A 26,012-nucleotide genomic window follows, 5' to 3' on the forward strand; every position below is an offset into this window, starting at 1 on the left:
GTAAATTAAAACAAAAATGAAAATAATCTTTCAATTCTATACATATATGTACATACATATGTATGTATGTATGTATGTATTTATGTATGGATTTTTTTAAAGAATATTTTTCCTACCAACATCAGACCACAAAACGTGTAGTTTTTTCAAAGAAAATTTTTTCAACCAACATCAGACCAAACTGTCTACTTGTTTACATTTCAAATCGAAATAATTCTCATAATGTTTGAATAATTTCCATATTATTGTGGCTCATAAATAATATTATTGTTATCATTTTGCCAAACTATTTTCATATCTTTTTTGTTTGATTGTCCATTGAAATCAACAAATCATTTTTAAGGCAATTTATTCATTGGACCCGTGCTGAGACTTTTTTTAGATTTCTACCTCCATTTCATTATTTCTGTTATTGAAAGTCAAAACCAAATCTCAAAATTAAAATCAAAGCATCATAAATTTGGCAAATTTTAAAGAAATTTATAATACTCCCGAATATAAAGCGGCAAAACCCCCCTAACTACTGGTAAATTGCTCAGTAATGGCCAGTTCTTTTTCAATTTTTAACACGTTACGACTGAGATTTGTGTTTTTTCTTTCGGTGGTTCAATCCACTTTTTTCCGGTTTCATTATCAATTACCAAAATAATTCTTTTTTCAAACACAATTGAAGAAAATTTATTAACCATCGGTCGATTAGAAAAAAAGACAGGTAGAAAGGCAATAAATGTCATTAAGAAATTTTTGCTCGGCAATGGATTATTGTTTTGGCTGCCACACTTTCAGTGGTTAGTTGACTATCTTTAAGGGTTTTGAAATAAAGAATAATTTTCAAGTGGTCTAAGGGAGACAAGTAATAGAAGGGAAACAAAAAAAAAAATATTTATGTGATTTTAATGTGTACGATAAGCCAGAATGCTAGCCATGTTTACAAAAATTTATGCCAAAAACTCTCTAACTTTATAAGCGAATTATAATAAATAATGTTTCAAATAATTGGTTCCCACCGTGGTATTTATCGAGAGATATTTATGTATTTGCCAACTGTAATAAATTCTATTATCACTTTTTGTAATAATTTTGATATTTTTCTGCTCGTAATCAAATAAAAAAAATAATAATAAAAAGTTGTTGTAATGTTATCAAAAATTGGAAACCCCCTGTTTTGATAGGCTGCCGGCCAGAAGTTATTAACCTTTTTTCCGTTTTACATGACTGTGGTGGCAGAAAATAATTGTTTTTCAGTTATTGTCCATCCACATGAATGCTAATGGATAATTTTCCAAATAAAAACGACAATAAACTCGTGACAAATAAAATAATTGTCAACAGATGTTATCTGAATTTTTTAAATAATAGGCGAAAAATATTATTACATCAGTTAGCGATTCTACATTCAGTTTTATATTTAAATTGAATATTTAGGAGTCGAAATATTGCTTAAAATAAAGAAAAGTTTCGAAAAAAAATACAGATGATGAAATTTAAATTTGCAATAGAGAGGACTAATGGAGGCTCATGGATTTTTTAAATATTTTTTTGGGGACTAACAGAGGCTCGTGGATTTTTTAAATATTTTTTTGGGGACTAACAGAGTTTCCTCGATTTTTTAAATATTTTTTTGGGGACTAACAGAGTCTCCTCGATTTTTTAAATATTTTTTTGGGGACTAACAGAGTCTCCTCGATTTTTTAAATATTTTTTCGGGGACTAACAGAGGCTCATGGATTTTTTAAATATTTTTTTGGGGACTAACAGAGGCTCGTGGATTTTTTAAATATTTTTTTGGGGACTAACAGAGGCTCTTGGATTTTTTTTAAATATTTTTTGGGGACTAACAGAGGCTTGTGGATTTTTTAAATATTTTTTGGGGACTAACAGAGGCTCGTGGATTATTTAAATATTTTTTAGGGGACTAACGGAGGCTGGTGGATTTTTTAAATATTTTTTTTAGGAGACTAACAGAGGCTCGTGAATTTTTTTAAATATTTTTTTGGGGACTAACAGAGGCTCGTGGATTTTTTAAATATTTTTTTGGGGACTAACAGAGGCTCGTGGATTTTTTAAATATTTTTTTGGGGAATAACAGAGGCTCGTGGATTTTTTAAATATTTTTTTGGGGACTAACAGAGGCTCGTGGATTTTTTAAATATTTTTTTGGGGAATAACAGAGGCTCGTGGATTTTTTAAATATTTTTTTGGGGACTAACAGAGGCTCGTGGATTTTTTAAATATTTTTTTGGGGACTAACAGAGGCTCGTGGATTTTTTAAATATTTTTTTTTTTTTTGGGGACTAACAGAGGCTCGTGAATTTTTTAAATATTTTTTTGGCGACTAACAGAGGCTCGTGGATTTTTTAAATATTTTTTTGGGGACTAACAGAGGCTCGTGGATTTTTTAAATATTTTTTTGGGGACTAACAGAGGCTCGTGGATTTTTTAAATATTTTTTTGGGGACTAACAGAGGCTCGTGGATTTTTTAAATATTTTTTTGGGGACTAACAGAGGCTCGTGAATTTTTTAAATATTTTTTTGGGGACTAACAGAGGCTCGTGAATTTTTTAAATATTTTTTTGGGGACTAACAGAGGCTCGTGAATTTTTTAAATATTTTTTTGGGGACTAACAGAGGCTCGTGGATTTTTTAAATATTTTTTTGGGGACTAACAGAGGCTCGTGGATTTTTTAAATATTTTTTTGGGGACTAACAGAGGCTCGTGGATTTTTTAAATATTTTTTTTTTGGACTAACAGAGGCTCGTGGATTTTTTAAATATTTTTTTGGGGACTAACAGAGGCTCGTGGATTTTTTAAATATTTTTTTGGGGACTAACAGAGGCTCGTGGATTTTTAAAATATTTTTTTGGGGACTAACAGAGGCTCGTGGATTTTTTAAATATTTTTTTGGGGACTAACAGAGGCTCGTGGATTTTTTAAATATTTTTTTGGGGACTAACAGAGGCCCGTTTATTTTTTTTGGGGACTAACAGAATCTCGTGGATTTTTTAAATATTTTTTTTGGGGACTAACAGAGGCTCGTGGATTTTTTAAATATTTTTTTGGGGACTAACAGAGGCTCGTGGATTTTTTAAATATTTTTTTTGGGGACTAACAGAGGCTCGTGGTTTTGTTAAATATTTTTTTTGGGGACTAACAGAGGCTCGTGGATTTTTTAAAATATTTTTTTGGGGACTAACAGAGGCTCGTGGATTTTTAAAATATTTTTTTGGGGACTAACAGAGGCTCGTGGATTTTTTAAATATTTTTTTTGGGGACTAACAGAGGCTCGTGGATTTTTTAAATATTTTTTTGGCGACTAACAGAGGCTCGTAGATTTTTTAAATATTTTTTTGGCGACTAACAGAGGCTCGTGGATTTTTTAAATATTTGTAGGGCTCGTGGATTTTTTAAATATTTGTAGGGCTCGTGGATTTTTTTTAAATATTTTTGGGGACTCGAGGATTTGTTTAAATTTTTTTTGGGGACTAACAGAGGCTCTTGATTTTTTTTTTAAATATTTTTTTTTTGGGACTAACAGAGGCTCGTGGATTTTTTAAATATTTTTTTTGGGGACTAACAGAGGCTCGTGAATTTTTTAAATATTTTTTTTGTGGACTTCACCCATAAGAACGTTAAAAACTTGGGTTTGGGCGTCGGGTTAGTAACCCTCCCCTAGAAAAAACAGCCTACTATGAAAAAACGAAAGAAAAGAAAAACAAACCCCTCTAAAGTTGACGAACCCCGCAAACGTTTTAAGGACCATGATCTGCGAATCTGCACCTGGAATGTTCGCACTCTTTATAGAGAAGGTGCAGTCTTCGCATTGGCAGACGTACTTGAAAAGTACAAGACCGATATTACTGCCATACAGGAAATACGATGGATTGGGAAAGGCGTCACAACAACACCTAAAGGTGACGCACTGTATTATAGCTGCCATGACGTAAAGCATGAGTTTGGTTGTGGATTCGTAGTTAGTCGGAGACTAAAACATCTTGTATCCAGCTTCACTCCAGTGAATGAAAGACTTGCTGCAATTCGAATAAAAGCTAAATTCTTCAACATCAGCTTTATTTGCGCTCATGCTCCCACTGAAGAAAAGGACGAACAGACCAAAGATATATTTTACGAGTGCTTAGAAGAAACATATGACCGTTGCCCTGCCCATGACATTAAAATCATTCTAGGCGATTTTAATGCCAAAATTGGAAAGGAGAATATCTTTGGCCCAACAGTCGGGAAATTCAGTCTCCACAGTGAAACATCTGACAATGGTATGAGACTGATAGACTTTGCAGCTGCAAAAAACATGGTAGTTAGCAGTACCAGATTTAATCATCTCGATATTCATAAGGGCACCTGGCTGTCTCCAGATCAGAAAACAAGAAACCAAATTGATCATGTTGTGATAGATGGAAGACATTCATCGAGCGTGTTGGATGTACGATCGTTCCGAGGCGCAAACATTGATTCGGACCACTACCTTGTTGCAGCAAAGGTACGCACCCGCTTAAACGTAGCAAACAAAGTACGAGCAGACACAACACGAAAGTTAGACATCGGTAAGCTGCAATCACAACAGATAGCCACAGCATATTCCACTCAACTAGCCCAATTGCTTAATCAAAGCCCTCCTCATCCCGATAACATATCAGCGCAATGGCAAAGCATTGCCCACTCCATGCAAACAGCCGCAAAATCCATACTTGGATACCAGAGACCTCCACCAAGGAATCCATGGTATGATGAGGAGTGTCGTGCTGCCACCGAAGAGAAAAATGCGGCATATAAGGCTACTTTACAATCCGTAGCAACGCGTAGCGCACGAGAGAGATACAGGGAGAAAAGGAGAGAGGAGAAACGTCTTTTCCGCAGGAAAAAGAGAGAGATGGAAAAGCGGGAGTGTGAAAAAATCGAGATGTACAGGAGCCAGAATGAAGTCCGAAAATTCTACCAAAGAGTCAAGCATCAAACTGATGGCTTTGGTACAGGCACATCCTCCTGTAGAGACCAGCAAGGTAATTTGGTAACTGATACAGATAGTATACTCAGGATATGGAAAGAACATTTTTCAAATCTGTTGGTATCCAATAGCAGCGAAGAAGACGAAGATACCACAGTCCCAATCCCAGAAGATGGTATTGAATGTATACTGCCCAGCCAAGATGAGGTAAAGACAGCAATAAATCGGCTGAAGAATAATAAGGCAGCAGGGGCCGATGGCTTACCAGCCGAGCTGTTCAAAACCGGAGGCGACACGCTGATAAGGTGTATTCATCAGCTAGTTAGCACCATCTGGCAGGAAGAACGAGTACCCGACGATTGGAACCTGAGTATCCTGTGCCCCGTCCACAAGAAGGGAGATAAGACTGTATGCTCTAACTATAGGGGCATAAGTCTACTCCCTATTGCCTACAAGATCGTGTCAGGGATATTGTGCGAACGACTAAAGCCAATGGTCAACGAGATTATTGGACCATACCAATGCGGCTTTAGACCTGGCAAGTCCACCATTGACCAGATATTTACCCTGCGGCAAATCCTGGAGAAGACCCAAGAGATGCAGATCGACACCTACCACCTTTTTGTCGATTATAAAGCAGCCTTCGACAGTCCGCTGCGCTCAAAGGTATTCCAAGCCATGTCTGAATTTGGTATTCCCGCAAAGCTCATCCGGCTTTGTAAAATGACTTTAACTGACACGAGGTCCTCAGTTAAAATAGGAAAGAACCTCTCCGAAGAGTTTGGTACCAAAAGAGGTTTCAGACAAGGAGACAGCCTTTCGTGTGACCTCTTCAACATCCTGCTAGAAAAGGTTATACGAGAGGCAAACGTCAAAAGAAGTGGCACAATCTACACCAATAGTCACATGTTACTTGCTTATGCTGATGATATAGACATCATGGGTCGATCAGTAAAAGAAGTAACTGATACCTTTATAAAGGTCGAAGGAGAATCTGCTAAAGTGGGTCTGGCGGTAAACGGTGAGAAGACCAAGTTGATGGTGTCGACGCGCAATGCGTCCATTGAGCTCGGACCGACTGTGGAAGTTGGTTCCTATAATATTGAGGTAGTAAAAGACTTCGTCTACCTCGGCACCTCCGTCAACACAACAAACGACATCAGTTGTGAAATAAAAAGAAGAATTGTATTGGCCAACAGATGCTACTTTGGATTAAGTAAGCAGTTTAAAAACAAAGCCACATCTCGTCAAACAAAAATAACGCTCTACAAAACACTGATACTACCCGTGCTGATGTATGGCTCCGAAGCCTGGGTACTTGCGCAAGCAGACATGGCAGTGCTTGGTGTGTTTGAGAGAAAAATTCTTCGAAAGATCTACGGACCAATCTGCGTTGACGGTGAATATCGACGTCGCATGAACCACGAGCTGTATCTGCTATACAACGACATGAATATTGTTAAACGTATCGAGATGCAGCGATTGCGTTGGCTAGGCCATATCATAAGAATGAGCGATGATGAACCCGCTAAAAAGGCGTATGAATACATGCCACATGGCGGTGCACGCAGAATTGGCAGGCCAAGGAATAGATGGCGCAAACAAGTGGATGTTGAGATGAAAAGGCGCGGTATTCCAGAGAGCAAAGCAACAAATAGAGAGGAATGGAGATCTCTTCTTAGTTCGGCCTATAGAACAAATGTTCTGTAATGGGCCAGCTAAGTAAGTTAGTAAGTTTTTTGTGGACTAACAGAGGCTCGTGGATTTTTTAAATATTTTTTTTGGGGACTAACAGAGGCTCGTGGATTTTTTAAATATTTTTTTTGGGGACTAACAGAGGCTCGTGAATTTTTTAAATATTTTTTTTGTGGACTAACAGAGGCTCGTGGATTTTTTAAATATTTTTTTTTGGGACTAACAGAGGCTCGTGGATTTTTTAAATATTTTTTTGGGGACTAACAGAGGCTCGTGGATTTTTTAAATATTTTTTTTGGGGACGAACAGAGGCTCGTGGATTTTTTAAATATTTTTTTTGGGGACTAACAGAGGCTCGTGGATTTTTTAAATATTTTTTTGGGGACTAACAGAGGCTCGTGGATTTTTTTAAATATTTTTTTGGGGACTAACAGAGGCTCGTGGATTTTTTATATTTTTTTTGGGAACTAACAGAGGCTCGTGGATTTTTTAAATATTTTTTTTTGGGGACTAACAGAGGCTCGTGGATTTTTTAAATATTTTTTTGGGGACTAACAGAGGCTCGTGGATTTTTTAAATATTTTTTTGGGGACTAACAGAGGCTCGTGGATTTTTTAAATATTTTTTTGGGGACTAACAGAGGCTCGTGGATTTTTTAAATATTTTTTTGGGGACTAACAGAGGCTCGTGGATTTTTTAAATATTTTTTTGGGGACTAACAGAGGCTCGTGGATTTTTTAAATATTTTTTTGGGGACTAACAGAGGCTCGTGGATTTTTTAAATATTTTTTTGGGGACTAACAGAGGCTCGTGGATTTTTTAAATATTTTTTTGGGGACTAACAGAGGCTCGTGGATTTTTTAAATATTTTTTTGGGGACTAACAGAGGCTCGTGGATTTTTTAAATATTTTTTTGGGGACTAACAGAGGCTCGTGGATTTTTTAAATATTTTTTTGGGGACTAACAGAGGCTCGTGGATTTTTTAAATATTTTTTTGGGGACTAACAGAGGCTCGTGGATTTTTTAAATATTTTTTTGGGGACTAACAGAGGCTCGTGGATTTTTTAAATATTTTTTTGGGGACTAACAGAGGCTCGTGGATTTTTTAAATATTTTTTTGGGGACTAACAGAGGCTCGTGGATTTTTTAAATATTTTTTTGGGGACTAACAGAGGCTCGTGGATTTTTTAAATATTTTTTTGGGGACTAACAGAGGCTCGTGGATTTTTTAAATATTTTTTTGGGGACTAACAGAGGCTCGTGGATTTTTTAAATATTTTTTTGGGGACTAACAGAGGCTCGTGGATTTTTTAAATATTTTTTTGGGGACTAACAGAGGCTCGTGGATTTTTTAAATATTTTTTTGGGGACTAACAGAGGCTCGTGGATTTTTTAAATATTTTTTTGGGGACTAACAGAGGCTCGTGGATTTTTTAAATATTTTTTTGGGGACTAACAGAGGCTCGTGGATTTTTTAAATATTTTTTTGGGGACTAACAGAGGCTCGTGGATTTTTTAAATATTTTTTTGGGGACTAACAGAGGCTCGTGGATTTTTTAAATATTTTTTTGGGGACTAACAGAGGCTCGTGGATTTTTTAAATATTTTTTTGGGGACTAACAGAGGCTCGTGGATTTTTTAAATATTTTTTTGGGGACTAACAGAGGCTCGTGGATTTTTTAAATATTTTTTTGGGGACTAACAGAGGCTCGTGGATTTTTTAAATATTTTTTTGGGGACTAACAGAGGCTCGTGGATTTTTTAAATATTTTTTGTTGACTAACAGAGTCTCCTCGAGTTTTTAAATATTTTTTTCGGGACTAACAGAGTCTCCTCGAGTTTTTAAATATTTTTTTGGGGACTAACAGAGTCTCCTCGAGTTTTTAAATATTTTTTTGGGGACTAACAGAGATCGTGGAGTCTCCTCGATTTTTTAAATATTTTTTTGGGGACTAACAGAGGCTCGTGGATTTTTTAAATATTTTTTTGGGGACTAACAGATGCTCGTGGATTTTTTAAATATTTTTTGTTGACTAACAGAGTCTCCTCGAGTTTTTAAATATTTTTTTGGGGACTAACAGAGTCTCCTCGATTTTTTAAATATTTTTTGGGGACTAACAGAGATCGTGGAGTCTCCTCGATTTTTTAAATATTTTTTTGGGGACTAACAGAGGCTCGTGGATTTTTTAAATATTTTTTTGGGGACTAACAGAGGCTCGTGGATTTTTAAATATTTTTTTGGGGACTAACAGAGGCTCGTGGATTTTTTAAATATTTTTTTGGGGACTACCAGAGGCTCGTGGATTTTTTAAATATTTTTTTGGGGACTAACAGAGGCTCGTGGATTTTTTAAATATTTTTTTTGGGGACTAACAGAGGCTCCTGGAGTCTCCTCGATTTTTTAAATATTTTTTTGGGGACTAACAGAGGCTCGTGGATTTTTTAAATATTTTTTTTGGGGACTAACAGATTCACGTGGATTTTTTAAATATTTTGTTGGGGACTAACAGAGGCTCGTGGATTTTTTAAATATTTTGTTGGGGACTAACAGATTCACGTGGATTTTTTAAATATTTTTTTGGGGACTAACAGAGGCTCGTGGATTTTTTAAATATTGTTTTGGGGACTAACAGAGGTTCGTGGATTTTTTAAATATTTTTTTGGGGACTAACAGATTCACGTGGATTTTTTAAATATTTTGTTGGGGACTAACAGATTCACGTGGATTTTTTAAATATTTTGTTGGGGACTAACAGAGGCTCGTGCATTTTTTAAATATTTTTTTGAGGACTAACAGAGGCTCGTGGATTTTTTAAATATTTTTTTGAGGACTAACAGAGGCTCGTGGATTTTTTAAATATTTTTTTGGGGACTAACAAAGGCTCGTGGATTTTTTTAAATATATTTTGGGGACTAACAGAGGCTCTTGGATTTTTTAAATATTTTTTTGGGGACTAACAGAGGCTCGTGGATTTTTTAAATATTTTTTTGGGGACTAACAGAGGCTCGTGGATTTTTTTAATATTTTTTTGGGGACTAACAGAGGCTCGTGAATTTTTTAAATATTTTTTTGAGGACTAACAGAGGCTCGTGGATTTTTTAAATATTTTTTTGGGGACTAACAGAGGCTCGTGGATTTTTTAAATATTTTTTTGGGGACTAACAGAGGCTCGTGGATTTTTTAAATATTTTTTTGAGGACTAACAGAGGCTCGTGGATTTTTTAAATATTTTTTTGAGAACTAACAGAGGTTATCGGATTTTTAAATATTTTTTGGGGACTAACAGAGGTTCTCGGATTTTTAAATATTTTTGTGGGGTCTAACAGAGGTTCGTGGATTTTTTAAATATTTTTTGAGAACTAACAGAGGCTCGTGGATTTTTTAAATATTTTTTTGAGGACTAACAGAGGCTCGTGGATTTTTTAAATATTTTTTTGGGGACTAACAGAGGCTCGTGGATTTTTTAAATATTTTTTTGGGGGACTAACAGAGGCTCGTGGATTTTTTAAATATTTTTTTGGGGACTAACAGAGGCTCGTGGATTTTTTAAATATTTTTTTGGGGACTAACAGAGGCTCGTGGATTTTTTAAATATTGTTTTGGGGACTAACAGAGGTTCGTGGATTTTTTAAATATTGTTTTGGGGACTAACGGAGGCTCGTGGATTTTTTACATATTTTTTTGGGGACTAACAGAGGCTCGTGAATTTTTTAAACATTTTTTTGGGGACTAACAGATTCACGTGGATTTTTTAAATATTTTGTTGGGGACTAACAGAGGCTCGTGGATTTTTTAAATATTTTTTTGGGGACTAACAGAGGCTCGTGGATTTTTTAAATATTGTTTTGGGGACTAACAGAGGTTCGTGGATTTTTTAAATATTTTTTTGGGGACTAACAGAGGCTCGTGGATTTTTTAAATATTTTTTTGGGGACTAACAGAGGCTCGTGGATTTTTTAAATATTTTTTTGGGGACTAACAGATTCACGTGGATTTTTTAAATATTTTTTTGGGGACTAACAGAGGCTCGTGAATTTTTTAAATATTTTTTTGAGGACTAACAGAGGCTCGTGGATTTTTTAAATATTTTTTTGAGGACTAACAGAGGCTCGTGGATTTTTTAAATATTTTTTTGGGGACTAACAAAGGCTCGTGGATTTTTTTAAATATATTTTGTGGACTAACAGAGGCTCTTGGATTTTTTAAATATTTTTTTGGGGACTAACAGAGGCTCGTGGATTTTTTAAATATTTTTTTGGGGACTAACAGAGGCTCGTGAATTTTTTTAATATTTTTTTGGGGACTAACAGAGGATCGTGAATTTTTTAAATATTTTTTTGAGGACTAACAGAGGCTCGTGGATTTTTTAAATATTTTTTTGAGGACTAACAGAGGCTCGTGGATTTTTTAAATATTTTTTTGGGGACTAACAGAGGTTCGTGGATTTTTTAAATATTTTTTTTTGGGGACTAACAGAGGCTCGTGGATTTTTAAAATATTTTTTTGGGGACTAACAGAGGCTCGTGGATTTTTAAAATATTTTTTTGGGGACCAACAGAGGCTCGTGGATTTTTTAAATATTTTGTTGGGGACTAACAGAGGCTCTTGGATTTTTTAAATATTTTTTTGGGAACTAACAGAGGTTCGTGGATTTTTTAAATATTGTTTTGGGGACTAACAGAGGTTCGTGGATTTTTTAAATATTTTTTTGGGGACTAACAGAGGCTCGTGGATTTTTTAAATATTTTTTTGGGGACTAACAGAGGCTCGTGGATTTTTTAAATATTTTTTTGGGGACTAACAGATTCACGTGGATTTTTTAAATATTTTTTTGGGGACTAACAGAGGCTCGTGAATTTTTTAAATATTTTTTTGAGGACTAACAGAGGCTCGTGGATTTTTTAAATATTTTTTTGAGGACTAACAGAGGCTCGTGGATTTTTTAAATATTTTTTTGGGGACTAACAAAGGCTCGTGGATTTTTTTAAATATATTTTGTGGACTAACAGAGGCTCTTGGATTTTTTAAATATTTTTTTGGGGACTAACAGAGGCTCGTGGATTTTTTAAATATTTTTTTGGGGACTAACAGAGGCTCGTGAATTTTTTTAATATTTTTTTGGGGACTAACAGAGGATCGTGAATTTTTTAAATATTTTTTTGAGGACTAACAGAGGCTCGTGGATTTTTTAAATATTTTTTTGAGGACTAACAGAGGCTCGTGGATTTTTTAAATATTTTTTTGGGGACTAACAGAGGTTCGTGGATTTTTTAAATATTTTTTTTTGGGGACTAACAGAGGCTCGTGGATTTTTAAAATATTTTTTTGGGGACTAACAGAGGCTCGTGGATTTTTAAAATATTTTTTTGGGGACCAACAGAGGCTCGTGGATTTTTTAAATATTTTGTTGGGGACTAACAGAGGCTCTTGGATTTTTTAAATATTTTTTTGGGGACTAACAGAGGTTCGTGGATTTTTTAAATATTTTTTTGGGGACTAACAGAGGCTCGTGGATTTTTAAAATATTTTTTTGGGGACTAACAGAGGCTCGTGGATTTTTAAAATATTTTTTTGGGGACCAACAGAGGCTCGTGGATTTTTTAAATATTTTGTTGGGGACTAACAGAGGCTCGTGGATTTTTTAAATATTTGTTTGGGGACTAACGGAGGCTCGTGGATTTTTTTAATATTTTTTTGGCGACTAACAGAGGCTCGTGGATTTTTTAAATATTTTTTTGGGGACTAACAGAGGCTCGTGGATTTTTTAAATATTGTTTTGGGGACTAACAGAGGTTCGTGGATTTTTTAAATATTTTTTTGGCGACTAACAGAGGATCGTGGATTTTTTAAATATTTTTTTGGCGACTAACAGAGGCTCGTGGATTTTTTAAATATTTTTTTGGGGCCTTACAGAGGCTCGTGAATTTTTTAAATATTTTTTTGAGGACTAACAGAGGCTCGTGGATTTTTTTAATATTTTTTTGGGGACTAACAGAGGCTCGTGGATTTTTTTTTAATATTTTTTTGAGGACTAACAGAGGCTCGTGGATTTTTTTAATATTTTTTTGGGGACTAACAGAGGCTCGTGGATTTTTTAAATATTTTTTTGGCGACTAACAGAGGCTCGTGGATTTTTTAAATATTTTTTTGGCGACTAACAGAGGCTCGTGGATTTTTTAAATATTTTTTTTTGGGGACTAACAGAGGCTCGTGGATTTTTTAAATATTTTTTTGGGGACTAACAGAGGCTCGTGGATTTTTAAATAATTTTTTGGGGACTAACAGAGGCTCGTGGATTTTTAAATAATTTTTTGGGGACTAACAGAGGCTCGTGGATTTTTTAAATATTTCTTTGGGGACTAACAGAGGATCAAAATATTTTTTTTTTGGGGACTAACAGAGGCTCGTGGATTTTTTAAATTTTTTTTTGGGGACTAACAGAGGCTCAAAATATTTTTTTGGGGACTAACAGAGGCTCATGGATTTTTTAAATATTTTTTTGGGGACTAACAGAGGCTCGTGGAGTTTTTAAATATTTTTTTGGGGACTAACAGAGGCTCGTGAATTGTTTTAAATATTTTTTTGGGGACTAACAGAGGCTCATGGATTTTTTAAATATTTTTTTGGGGACTAACAGAGGCTCGTGAATTTTTTTAAATATTTTTTCGGGGACTAACAGAGGCTCATGGATTTTTTAAATATTTTTTTTGGGGACTAACAGAGGCTCGTGAATTTTTTTAAATATTTTTTCGGGGACTAACAGAGGCTCATGGATTTTTTAAATATTTTTTGGGGACTAACAGAGGCTCGTGGATTTTTTAAATATTTTTCCTCGATTTTTTAAATATTTTTTTGGGGACTAACAGAGGCTCGTGGATTTTTTAAATATTTTTTCGGGGACTAACAGAGGCTCGTGGATTTTTTAAATATTTTTTTGGGGACTAACAGAGGCTCGTGGATTTTTTAAATATTTTTTTGGGGACTAACAGAGGCTCGTGGATTTTTTAAATATTTTTTTGGGGACTAACAGAGGCTCGTGGATTTTTTAAATATTTTTTTGGGAACTAACAGAGGCTCGTGAATTTTTTAAATATTTTTTTGGGGACTAACAGAGGCTTGTGGATTTTTTAAATATTTTTTTGGGGACTAACAGAGGCTTGTGGATTTTTTAAATATTTTTTTTGGGGACTAACAGAGGCTTATGGATTTTTAAAAATATTTTTTTGGGGACTAACAGAGGCTTATGGATTTTTAAAAATATTTTTTTGGCGAATAACAGAGGCTTATGGATTTTTAAAAATATTTTTTGGGGACTAACAGAGGCTCGTGGATTTTTTAAATATTTTTTTGGAGACTAACAGAAGCTCGTGGATTTTTTAAATATTTTTTTGGGGACTAACAGAGGCTCATGGATTTTTTAAATATTTGTTTGGGGACTAACAGAGGCTCGTGGATTTTTTAAATATTTTTTTAGGGACTAACAGAGGCTCATGGATTTTTTAAATATTTTTTTGGCGACTAACAGAGGCTCGTGGATTTTTTAAATATTTTTTTGGCGACTAACAGAGGCTCGTGGATTTTTTAAATATTTTTTTGGCGACTAACAGAGGCTCGTGGATTTTTTAAATATTTTTTTGGGGACTAACAGAGGCTCGTGGATTTTTTAAATATTTTTTTTGGGGACTAACAGAAGCTCGTGGATTTTTTAAATATTTTTTTGGGGACTAACAGAGGCTCATGGATTTTTTAAATATTTTTTTGGGGACTAACAGAGGCTCTTGGATTTTTTAAATATTTTTTTGGGGACTGACAGAGGCTCGTGGATATTTTAAATATTTTTTTGGGGACTAACAGAGGCTCGCGGATTTTTTATATATATTTTTGGCGACTAACAGAGGCTCGTGGATTTTTTAAATATTTTTTTGGGGACTAACAGAGGCTCGTGGATTTTTTATATATATTTTTGGCGACTAACAGAGGCTCGTGGATTTTTTAAATATTTTTTTGGGGACTAACAGAGGCTCGCGGTTTTTTTATTATTTGTAGGGGACTAACAGAGGCTCGTGGTTTTTTTATTTTTTGTAGGGGACTAACAGAGGCTCGTGGTTTTTTTATTTTTTGTAGGGGACTAACGGAGGCTCGTGGTTTTTGTATTTTTTGTAGGGGACTAACAGAGGCTCGTGTTTTTTTTATTTTTTGTAGGGGACTAACAGAGGCTCTTAAATTTTTTAAATATTTTTTTGGGGACTAACAGAGGCTCGTGGATTTTTTTAATATTTTTTTGGCGACTAACAGAGGCTCCTGGATTTTTTAAATATTTTTTTGGCGACTAACAGAGGCTCGTGGATTTTTTTTAAATTTTGTTTGGGGACTAACAGAGGCTCGTGGATTTTTTAAATATTTTTTTGGGGACTAAAAGAGGCTCGTGGATTTTTTAAATATTTTATTTGGGACTAACAGAGACTCGTAGATTTTTTAAATATTTTTTGGGGGCTAACAGAGGCTCGTGGATTTTTTCAAATATTTTTGGGGATTAACAGAGGCACGTGGATTTTTTAAATATCTTTTTGGGGACTAACAGAGGCTCGTGGATTTTTTTTAATTTTTTTTTAAGGACTAACAAAGGTTCGTGATTTTTTTAAATATTCTCAGTTGGTGCTTGAAATAATTTGCTTTATAAATATCACGCTCATTGGTCAGTTGGTACTTGAAAAACTGGCTTTAAAAATCAACGCTTATTGGTCATTTGTTGCTTGAGTTGTTTGTTGGTCAGATTGTGCTTGAAAAATGTGCTTTAAAAATATCTACGCTTATTGGTCAGCTTGTGTTTAAAAAAATTTGCAAAACTTATAAAAACGTGTTTACTAATTATCAGATCTATGGCGTGATAATTTTCGTTTAATCAGAATCAGTCTGTCTTCTTTTTCAAAAAATTAATAAAAATAGTCTCCAAATAGCTTCATGATTACGTTTTATGTTTTATATTTACAAAAAAAATAGATGATTATCACAAACAAGAACATGTGTTTTTTTGTTAATGATAACGTAAAAAATTATTTATAACTTTCAAGTGACTCAAAATGACAAAAACCAGACACTTAGAAATCAATCAAAAAAAGTTAAATTGACAAATAATACAAAATAATATTCAATGACCATCCACAAAAATATTGGCCATAAATATTTGATTAATTTTGTTTATTTTTTATTTTTGATGAATTGGGGGGATTTTTGTGGCCGAAACTTCTGGGTGTTGGTATTTATTTAGAAGAGGAGTATTGACTGATAAATAGTCTTTACAACGACGCGTCAAGTGTTGACGCGTTTCCAAGAGGAAGTTTTCATTTCATTGGTGATGATAATCCTCACATTCTATGCGAAAATTATCTTCCAAAATTTTAATTAAAAATTATCTAAAAACAAAGCAGAAAAGATAGCTGTTCTCAATGACTTGCTTGCTAAACCTTATCAAAAGTATTTTCTAGGCAAGAGTCAAATTAATAAAAATAACAACAAATTGGGATTTATTAAAAGTCTTTTTTAAATGAAGTTATTTCGCCAAGCACGTGACCATGTTTATATTTTTAGCAAACTTATTTTTTTGCCTATCATAAAGCAGTTAATCGCAAAATCCTGGTGGCCAGTCATTCAAGTACTTTTGAGTACTTCAGACACCTGCAATATAAGCAATAAATTTGTCTATCACAAACCTTGATCGGACACTTCTTTTTAAGAAAAAAAAAAAACACTTAAAATTGTTTCATTTTTTTAAGTATTTTAGATTTTGCTGTTGTTATATTTTGTGTAATCTGTTCTTAATTCTATTTTTAAATCCACATTATACAAATGTTGATGTCATATTTTTTTATAATTAGTCTCAGACCATTTCCATTCATTTCGAATTGAAATCTCAAAATCTTTGTTGGATTTTCCGCCATTTGACAGTTTCAAGTGTTCACACTTTTTTTGGTTTTTTTGTTTGTGTTTCGTGTGCATTTTTCCAGTCGATTGACTTCTTTCTTCGCTGTGACATATCAAAGATAAGGGCCAAGTTTATGGCTCCAATGTGGCTGTGTCATGAATAGAATAAGTATGTTGAATGTAGTATGTCTTTTAAGTAATTTGTAATTAATTTGTTGATAAAATCACGTTTTGTCACAGAGTCAGAGGGAGTCAGGGAGACCTTAAGGAATGCTTTTCTATTAACTTTCCCCAGGAGTTCATGGAGAAACTTTTTTATGTCTAAGAGTGATGCTCGATTTTTTTCAGCTGAATGATATCGGCGAGTTCGAGTGGCATGTCGAACATATGGTCACACCACCTGCATATCGCCTGCCTCGCAAGAAAATGTCCGAAGTCCATATTTTATTAGAACTTTTTGTTACAGAATGATAGTACAATCGAAGAGACATACGAGGGTCTCTCGAAAACCTTCTGGCCTAGGCAACACGCAGTGTAGCCAGGTGCGATTTGACATTTTTTTTGGCAAGTTTGAGAGTTTGTAGCCTAGGCGTAATCAGGACATTTTGACATACGACTATGTGTTGGGTTGTTTAGATTGGCTTGATTGTGACACCTCCAAAACATGGTTTTTGAACGTGTTTACACCATCTTCTGGCGACGAAAATCGTTGACCACACAGTTTTTTCTTGATGTGCTGTAATCAAATTAAGTCATTGGATCCTCAGTCATGCCTGTACGGCGCATGACCCATCAATTCCATGTTTTGTCCGGTCAAAAAGGGGCTGATTTGAAACGATGTGTGAGAGTTCGCATTGTCATGATGCAGAACGATTCATCTTCTCTTGTTCGGTTTTTTGAATTCCTCAGGAGACTTCAGGCAAACAAATTGTGGTATAACACACAGAATAAACCGTACTACATTTCTGAAGTCGTATTGTCGCCACACGGTTAGTTTAGCCGAAAAAATAGGCGACCATTTGCTTCGAAGGCCTTCTTCCATGAACGACTTTCGTTGGATTTGGATCGTTTTCGAAGACCCAAACGGTCGAGTCCTGTTTTGTTTCGGGCTCCTAAGCATAGATCCAAGATTCGTCATCTGTCGCGATCTTATAAATGTCGTTTGAAACACCGCGTTTGTTTTTGGTTCACAATTTCTTTGCACAAATCCAAAAGAGCCTGTTTTTGAGCGATGGACTAATTTTGCTGGATCTAGCGAGAAAAATCCAATAAACTGCATGCGGGCTAATTGATTGTTAGATCTGCTATGTAAACTGTATTAGGATAATGGGTTCTTGAATTTTGCTGAGGTATCAGTTTGTTGAATCTGCTAAAACTGCAATGATGGTAGGAAGATTGTGTTGAACTAGTCTTATTGGATGCTGAAACCATAGACTTTCTACGGAACCTCCCCCTGGAGTAAAACTGCATTGTTGTTGAAGTGTACGGCATGATTTGGTGGATCCAGAAATGATGTCTATCTACACTCTGTAGGTACTGATGATGCACTATTATCGGTTTCATGTACTTCTGAAGCATTGAAGTTGATGTGTTGTGTCCAATTTTCGTGATGATGCACTGCTATCAGTTTCATGTACTTCTGGAAGCATTCAAGTTGATATGTAGAGTTCAAATTGTTCTACAGGAATAACCCGTCGTCTTATATGGTCATCTGTATAGGTCCTTTTGTTGTTATAGTCCTCGGGTGTTGATGGTAGAAGGTGGTCGTGTTACATGGCCACTGAGTTGGGCGCCAATAAAGAAAACACAATTTTTGTAGATTGTTTTCTTGATTCACTCTCTGCATTGCAGATGATGCTCTGCTATCAGTTTCAACTACGTAAGGAAGCACTGAGTTTGATGTACAGAGTTCAAGTTGCTCAAGAGGTATGAACGAATTTATTGAATTTTATTCTACTTAGCTTCACTTTTGAGAAGCGACAAAGTCGTTTAGTCATGTATGATCAAATTTAGTAGTCATAGTTGCTTAAAGTAGTAGTATTAAATATATTTACAGAGATGTATTTATAGCTGTTGACTTTAAAAATGTAAAGATCAATCACAATAGGAAATATGAAAATGTATAAAATCACAATGACAAAAGAACAAAAGCTTAAAAGTGTTACTGTTGCAATGTAGATGGCGTTAAACTGTAATTATTAAAATGTTTATTGCTTCAACTTCAAATATAAGATAATAGTGCCTATAGGTCCACTTCTTCGGGTACCTCCCCCATAAAAGTTCGAAAATATTTCCTAAAATGGTACGCGCGATATCTCATAAACGGAGCAACCGATTTGTTCGAAATTTTGGATCTCGGAGTAGTGTGTCCAAGATTAGCTTATGTTTAGAATTGGGCTCTATCGGTGCACTGCTTGGGATACCACCTACACAAATGTTCAACATTTTTGTTTAAATGCGGTTAAGGGTCTGTTCTAGGAGCCTTTGGAAATTATTGCCAAAGGTACACCTAGTATCCCTGTTTACAGCGATAGTATGTTTTTCGTGGGCAAGACCCACTTCCAAATTGGACTATGTCGGTCCATTCATTTAGGTACCTACCCCAAAGCTTTTGAGCTTTAATCCAAACCCTATTTTTGTCGGCTAAATACGTAAGTTTTTTATGGGAAAGAAGTGTTTCAATTCTGTCGGCAAAGCCGTTTTTTTTTTGACGTAGCGGATGGAAGATACCAAGGAACGGTCCTGACCGGTTTTAACATGGCAAAGTCCAGGATTTATCTTGGTCCCTCTTTCATTTCAAGTGGACACTGACCTCCCAGTGGTGTCACCTGGGGAACTGTCTTTAAAGGTAGTGAGTTAACATGTACCGCGCGTTCACCCATAAGAACGTTAAAAACTTGGGTTTGGGCGTCGGGTTAGTAACCCTCCCCTAGAAAAAACAGCCTACTATGAAAAAACGAAAGAAAAGAAAAACAAACCCCTCTAAAGTTGACGAACCCCGCAAAAGTTTTAAGTATCATGATCTGTGAATCTGCACCTGAAATGTTCGCACTCTTTATAGAGAAGGTGCAGTCTTCGCATTGGCAGACGTACTTGAAAAGTACAAGGCCGATGTTACTGCCATACAGGAAATACGATGGATTGGGAAATGCGTCACAACAACACCTAAAGGTGATGGACTGTATTATAGCTGCCATGACGTAAAGCATGAATTTGGTTGCGGATTCGTCGTTAGTCGGAGACTAAAACATCTGGTCTCCAGCTTCACCCCAGTGAATGAAAGACTCGCTACAATTCGATTAAAAGCAAAATTCTTCAACATCAGCTTTATTTGCTCATGCTCCCACTGAAGACAAGGACGAACAGACCAAAGATATATGACCGTTGCCCTGCCCATGACATTAAAATCATTCTAGGCGATTTTAATGCCAAAATCGGAAAGGAGAATATCTTTGGCCCAACAGTCGGGAAATTCAGTCTCCACAGTGAAACATCTGACAATGGTATGAGGCTGATAGACTTTGCAGCTGCAAAAACATGGTAGTTAGCAGTACCAGATTTAATCATCTCGATATTCATAAGGGCGCCTGGCTGTCTCCAGATCAAAGAACAAGTAATCAAATTGATCATGTTGTGATAGATGGAAGACATTCGTCGAGAGTGTTGGATGTACGATCATTCCGAGGTGAAAACATAGACTCGGACCACTACCTTGTTGCAGCAAAGGTACGTACCCGTCTAAACGCAGCAAACAAAGTGCGAGCAGACACAACGCGGAACTTGGACATCGGTAAGCTGCAATCACAACAGATAGCCACAGCATATTCCACTCAACTGGCCCAACTGCTTAATCAAAGCACTCCTCGTCCCGATAATATAACAACACAATGGCAGAATATTGCCCACTCCATGCAAACAGCCGCAAAATCCATACTTGGTTTCCAGAGACCTCCACAAAGGAATTCATGGTATGACCAGGAGTGTCGTGCTGCTACCGAAGAGAAAAATGCGGCATATAGAGCTACTTTACAATCAGCTGCAACACGTAGCGCACGAGAGAGATATCGGGAGAAAAGGAGAGAAGAGAAACGTCTTTTCCGCAAGAAAAAGAGAGAAATGGAAAAGAGGGAGTGTGAAAAAATCGAGATGTACAGGAGCCAGAATGAAGTCCGAAAATTCTACCAAAGAGTGAAACATCAAACAGATGGCTTTGGTACAGGCACATCCTCCTGTAGAGACCAGCAAGGTAATCTGGTAACAGCTACAGATAGCGTGCTCAGGATATGGAAGGAACATTTTTCCAATCTGCTGGTATCCAATAATAGGGAAGTCGATGATACCACAGATCGAATTCCAGAAGATGGTATAGCAAGTATACCGCCCGGCCAAGATGAGGTAAAAACAGCAATCAACCGGCTGAATAATAAAGCAGCAGGAGACGTTGACTTACCAGCCGAGCTGTTTAAAACCGGAGACGATGATCTGATAAGGTCCATGCATCAGGTAGTTAGCACCATCTGGCAGGAAGAACGCGTGCCCGACGATTGGAACCTGAGCATCCTATGTCCCGTTCACAAGAAAGGAGATAAGACTGTATGCTCCAAATATAGGGGCATAAGTCTTCTCCCTATTGCCTATAAGATAGTGTCAGGGATATTGTGCGAACGACTAAAGCCAATGGTCAACGAAATAATTGGACCATACCAATGTGGCTTTAGACCTGGCAAGTCCACCATTGACCAGATATTTACCCTGCGGCAAATCCTAGAGAAGACCCAAGAGATGCAGATCGACACATATCACCTTTTTGTTCGATTATAAAGCAGCCTTCGACAGCCCGATGCGTTCAAAGGTATTCCAAGCAATGTCTGAATTTGGTATCCCCGCAAAGCTCATCCGGCTTTGTAAGATGACTTTAACTGATACTAGGTCCTCAGTTAAAATTGGAAAGAACCTCTCCGAAGAATTTTGTACCAAAGGAGGTTTCAGACAAGGAGACAGCATTTCGTGTGACCTTTTCAACATCCTTCTAGAAAAGGTTATACGAGAGGCAAACGTAAAAAGAAGTGGCGCAATCTACACCAATAGTCACATGTTACTTGCTTATGCTGATGATATAGACACCTTTATGAAGGTCGAAGGAGAATCGGCGAGAAGACCAAGCTGATGGTGTCGACGCGCAATGCGTCCATTGTGATCGGACCAACTGTTGAAGTTGGTTCCTATAATTTTGAGGTAGTAAAAGACTTCGTATACCTTGGCACCGCCGTAAACACAACAAACGACATCAGTTGTGAAATAAAAAGAAGAATTGTATTGGCCAACAGATGCTACTTTGGCTTAAGTAAGCACTTTAAAAACAAAGCCACAACTCGTCAAACAAAAATAACGCTTCACAAAACACTGATACTACCCGTGCTGATGTATGGTTCCGAAGCCTTGGTACTTGCACAAGCAAATAAGGCAGTGCTTGGTGTGTTTGAGAGGAAAATTTTTTGAAAGATCTACGGGCCGATTTACGTTGACGGTGAATATCGACGTCGTATGAACCACGAGCTGTATCTGCTATACAAGGACATCAATATAGTTAAACGTATCGAGATGCAGCGATTGCGTTGGCTAGGCCATATCATAAGAATGAGTGATGATGAACCCGCTAAAAAGGCGTATGAATATATGCCACATGGCGGTGCACGCAGAATCGGCAGGCCTAAGCTACGATGGAGCATACAAGTGGATGAAGAAATAATAAGGCGCGGTATTCCAAAAAGCGAAGCGAAAAACAGAGAGGAATGGAGATCTTTTCTTAGTTCGTCTATGGAACAAATGTTCTGTAATGGGCCAGCTAAGTAAGTAAGTAAGTAAGTCCTGCTTCTAGAATACGGTAGTCCGATATTTTTGTATTTATATATATTCCTTTTCTTGGACACAAACCAGTAATCTGATAATACATAGATTTATTATTGAAATGTAGATGGCGCTCTTAAAAATAATAAAGTGTATTAATACAGTACACTTTATTATTTTTAAGAGCGCCATCTACATTTCAATAATAAATCTAATTTCTAAATCATTTAGATAATTTGAAGTAAAATTTGTATAATCACACCTTCAGTCTGTTTCATAAATGGGGTTTTTTTAAATAAATTTTATTAAAAAAATACAAGCTTTAATCTGTTAGTTATATTTCTAAAAAAGTATAAAAGGGGGAATATTGGCCCTGTTTTTCACTGTTTACTTTGTTGAATAGTATTTTTTATTCCTAGTTTTAGACCTGTTTCTAGAAAACGGTATTCCTATATGTTTTGTATTTATATATATTTTCATATTTCAGACACCAACCACCATTCTGAAAACACATACATTTATAATTGAAATATAGATGGCGATTTTTTGTAATTAATTATACAGTATCAAATGCCATTTTTAGATCATTTAAATCATTCGGATAATTTCCAAATCTCATTATTATTTAGATAATTTGAAGTAACATTTGTAAAATTTTAAAATCATATCTTCAGTCTGTTTCTTAAATTGTTTTTTTTTTAATAAATTAAATTAAAAAAAACTACAAGCTTCAATCTGTTTTTCTTCTACTAATATTTTCAGTAAGTTATATTTCTAAAAAAGTATAAAAGGGGAAATATTGGCTCCGTTTTTCTCTGTTTGCTGTGTTGAAAAGTATTTTGTATTCCTAGTTTTAGACCTGTTTCTAGAAGACGGTATTCCGATATGTTTTGTATTTATATATTTTTTCATATTTCAGACACCAACCTCCAATCTGACAACACAAACATTTATCATTGAAATATAGATGATGATTTTTATAATTTTTATAATTAATTGTACAGTATCAAATGCCATATTTAGATCATTTAAATCATTCGGATAATTTTCAAATCTCATTACCACCCTTCTATAGAATTTTAAAATTCCAACTTCATTCCTGTTTCCTCCTCACAATAAATTTCGATTAGTATATAAGCTCTTCACTACCACTCTCATATAGAATTTTAAAATTTCAACTTCATTCCTGTTTCCTTCTCACCATAAATTTCGATTAGTATATAAGTTCTTCACTACATAGATATGTATATATGTAATTATATAACTTACATAGACATTACGACTTCACAATAATTACCTGAAAAAAGAAAGAAAAACCCAAATATTTTATTACATAACGTTTATACTTAGTGAGACAATAGCAATAGCTATCGATAGATAGATTATTAATAATTTATGGCTTCCAACTATTACAAAAGCGGCCTCCTTTTGTCTCAGAGAAACTTTATAGACCGCCAACTATCCGTTCAATAAATCATAAAAAAAATGCACAGTTAATAGTGCATTGCCTTTGTCTAGTTCCTCTATTTTCAAGAATACTGTTCCCATAGAAAACAAAACAAACCTTGAGATAAAGTATCGCTAACAAAGCACCATGCCATAAAAGATCTTGACCTTGCCCGGTGGTCGGCATTTTCGTCATGAATGGAGAATGGAATTTTTCCAATAATTTTTTTTGCAATTTTTTCGCTTTCATAAAATTTTGATTGACGATTTCTTAGACCAATAATCGATAACAATTTTATAATGCAAATTATGAAATTTACTCTTCTTCTTCATCTTCTTGTGATTCTTTGTTATACAACTTGGAGCCATAATTACGTCTGCAAATGGGCGGCCATAAAAGAGCGTGATTGTTTTGCTTTATTGACCAATTTATGGACCTTTTGATACAGATTATTATTATTTGCCATATCTTGAACAATTAGTTTAGGATGTGGGGAATTGAGGTAGTTCAAAATGGGCGTCATTGTGACGTTGTTTGACGCAAAATTGTTTCAAAATTGTTGCTTTTACTGTCGCCATGTGAAAGTTTTTGGACAATTTACCTTCCGGTGTTTTTTCGTGGATCCCAGTTAGACTTCTCAGCATAAAAAACCATAAATTGCATTATAAAACTTATATAAATGCATTATAAAGTTATAAAAGACTCTCCCAATACTTTCTTCATTGATGATCGATATTGACGCATTTCCTAATCTCTCAGTGATATTTTGGTTTATAACCTCCAAATTAATTTTTATGTTTATAAAAAGCAATGGGACTATTTATGATGCCATTTTTTTTCTTCTTCTCTCCAAAGAAATCTTTAGTGGGAGATTAGTATTCAAGTCAATATCCCTGATTTAAAATGGGCGCCTATTAATATCTTTGATTTATTTATATTCCCTGGAAAACATAAGGTATTGTGAAATGTTTTTTTTTTTTAAGATTAAACTTTTTATAGATATGCGGATATTTGAAGATAACATTGCAAAGAAAACTTATCGCACAACGTATTTTAGCATTATTAGTTTGGAATTGTTAGATTATAGAGCAGGTTGTGGGCATGTGACCGGAAGAGTTTTCTTTTTAAGTATAAATCAATACTATAATCTTCTGAACAAAAATAAATGAAATTGCTCAATTTGATTTGTGAGAGGATGGATAAAATAATGGCGTATATAATCATGTGATGTTCTAAAAGTCGACATTTTGTTACGATATTTTGTAGATCTAATGGAAAAATAGTTTGGCTATAAAGTCTACAGAAAAGTCGTGTACAAAGTCAAATTTCTGTTGAGTGCGTTTGGGTATCCATTATGAGGAACGTCGAAATCTTTATGAAACCCAATGTAAGGTGACGAAATGTTCATATCCTGTCATATAATATCCATTGTGCACGCTAATATACACCGTTACCAACTTCATAACACAGCCCACACCTAAGTGCATACGAATATTTACATGGATTTAGTTGACTTCATTGCTGCTTTATTAAAAACGCTAACGGCTTGCAAGAATGTAATTCTCATTCACCCCGTGTAACTGTTCACATAAGTATTTAAGCTATTGATAACGAAGGGAAGCCTGCAGGGGGCTGGCTATCCGCCAAGGTAATCCGGTTTACAAATTTTGTAAAGAAATTGTGGTGGTGGTCATATCTAGCCCACGCAGAGACTTCGGTATTCTATCCCACACAAAAGCTTCGGCTTACTGTCTCACACAGAAGATTCGGTTTCTATAAAGGAGTAGCCCTTAATATTGGGACATTACAAGAGTTTTTGGCCCACTATCTCAGGAAATATTAAAGAAACCATCAATGTAATCAGGAACACAAGGACAAAGTTCGATGAAAATTTCAAAACGATCCTTGAACAGCGTTGAAAATGCTCTCAGTCAAAATGTTTAAACTTTTTTTGAGGGACGTAGCCAAAGGAGTGCAGCAATGTAATCTTTTTGGAACTTGATAAGTCGGTTATTCAATTCGTAAGTTATGATAATTTAAGTGAGTCAACAGGTGCCGGCAATAGTGTTTTGGAGCAATGGTTTCTTATCTCAGGAAGTATTAACTTGCCCAAGAAAAACATTACATCATTGGAATCA

The 26,012-nt window shown here is 35.5% G+C and overlaps 2 protein-coding genes across 4 annotated transcripts in view; one reads left to right on the forward strand and one right to left on the reverse strand.

Moving 5' to 3' along the window:
• The window catches only part of LOC141398931 (UNC93-like protein), a 155,061-nt gene that overhangs the window by 97,713 nt on the left and 31,336 nt on the right, over nucleotides 1-26,012 (reverse strand). The window lies entirely within an intron of this gene.
• LOC141398932 (uncharacterized) lies at nucleotides 9,934-21,485 on the forward strand. The gene is made up of 2 exons (XM_073976749.1): nucleotides 9,934-19,029; nucleotides 19,115-21,485. The coding sequence occupies exon 2, from the start codon at nucleotides 20,118-20,120 to the stop codon at nucleotides 21,399-21,401; it is 1,284 nt and encodes a 427-aa protein (XP_073832850.1). The 5' UTR covers nucleotides 9,934-19,029; nucleotides 19,115-20,117; the 3' UTR covers nucleotides 21,402-21,485.

This window comes from Musca autumnalis, unplaced genomic scaffold (genome assembly GCF_047663935.1).
Source record: "Musca autumnalis isolate F117 unplaced genomic scaffold, ASM4766393v1 scaffold_3, whole genome shotgun sequence".
Taxonomy (NCBI): domain Eukaryota; kingdom Metazoa; phylum Arthropoda; class Insecta; order Diptera; family Muscidae; genus Musca; species Musca autumnalis.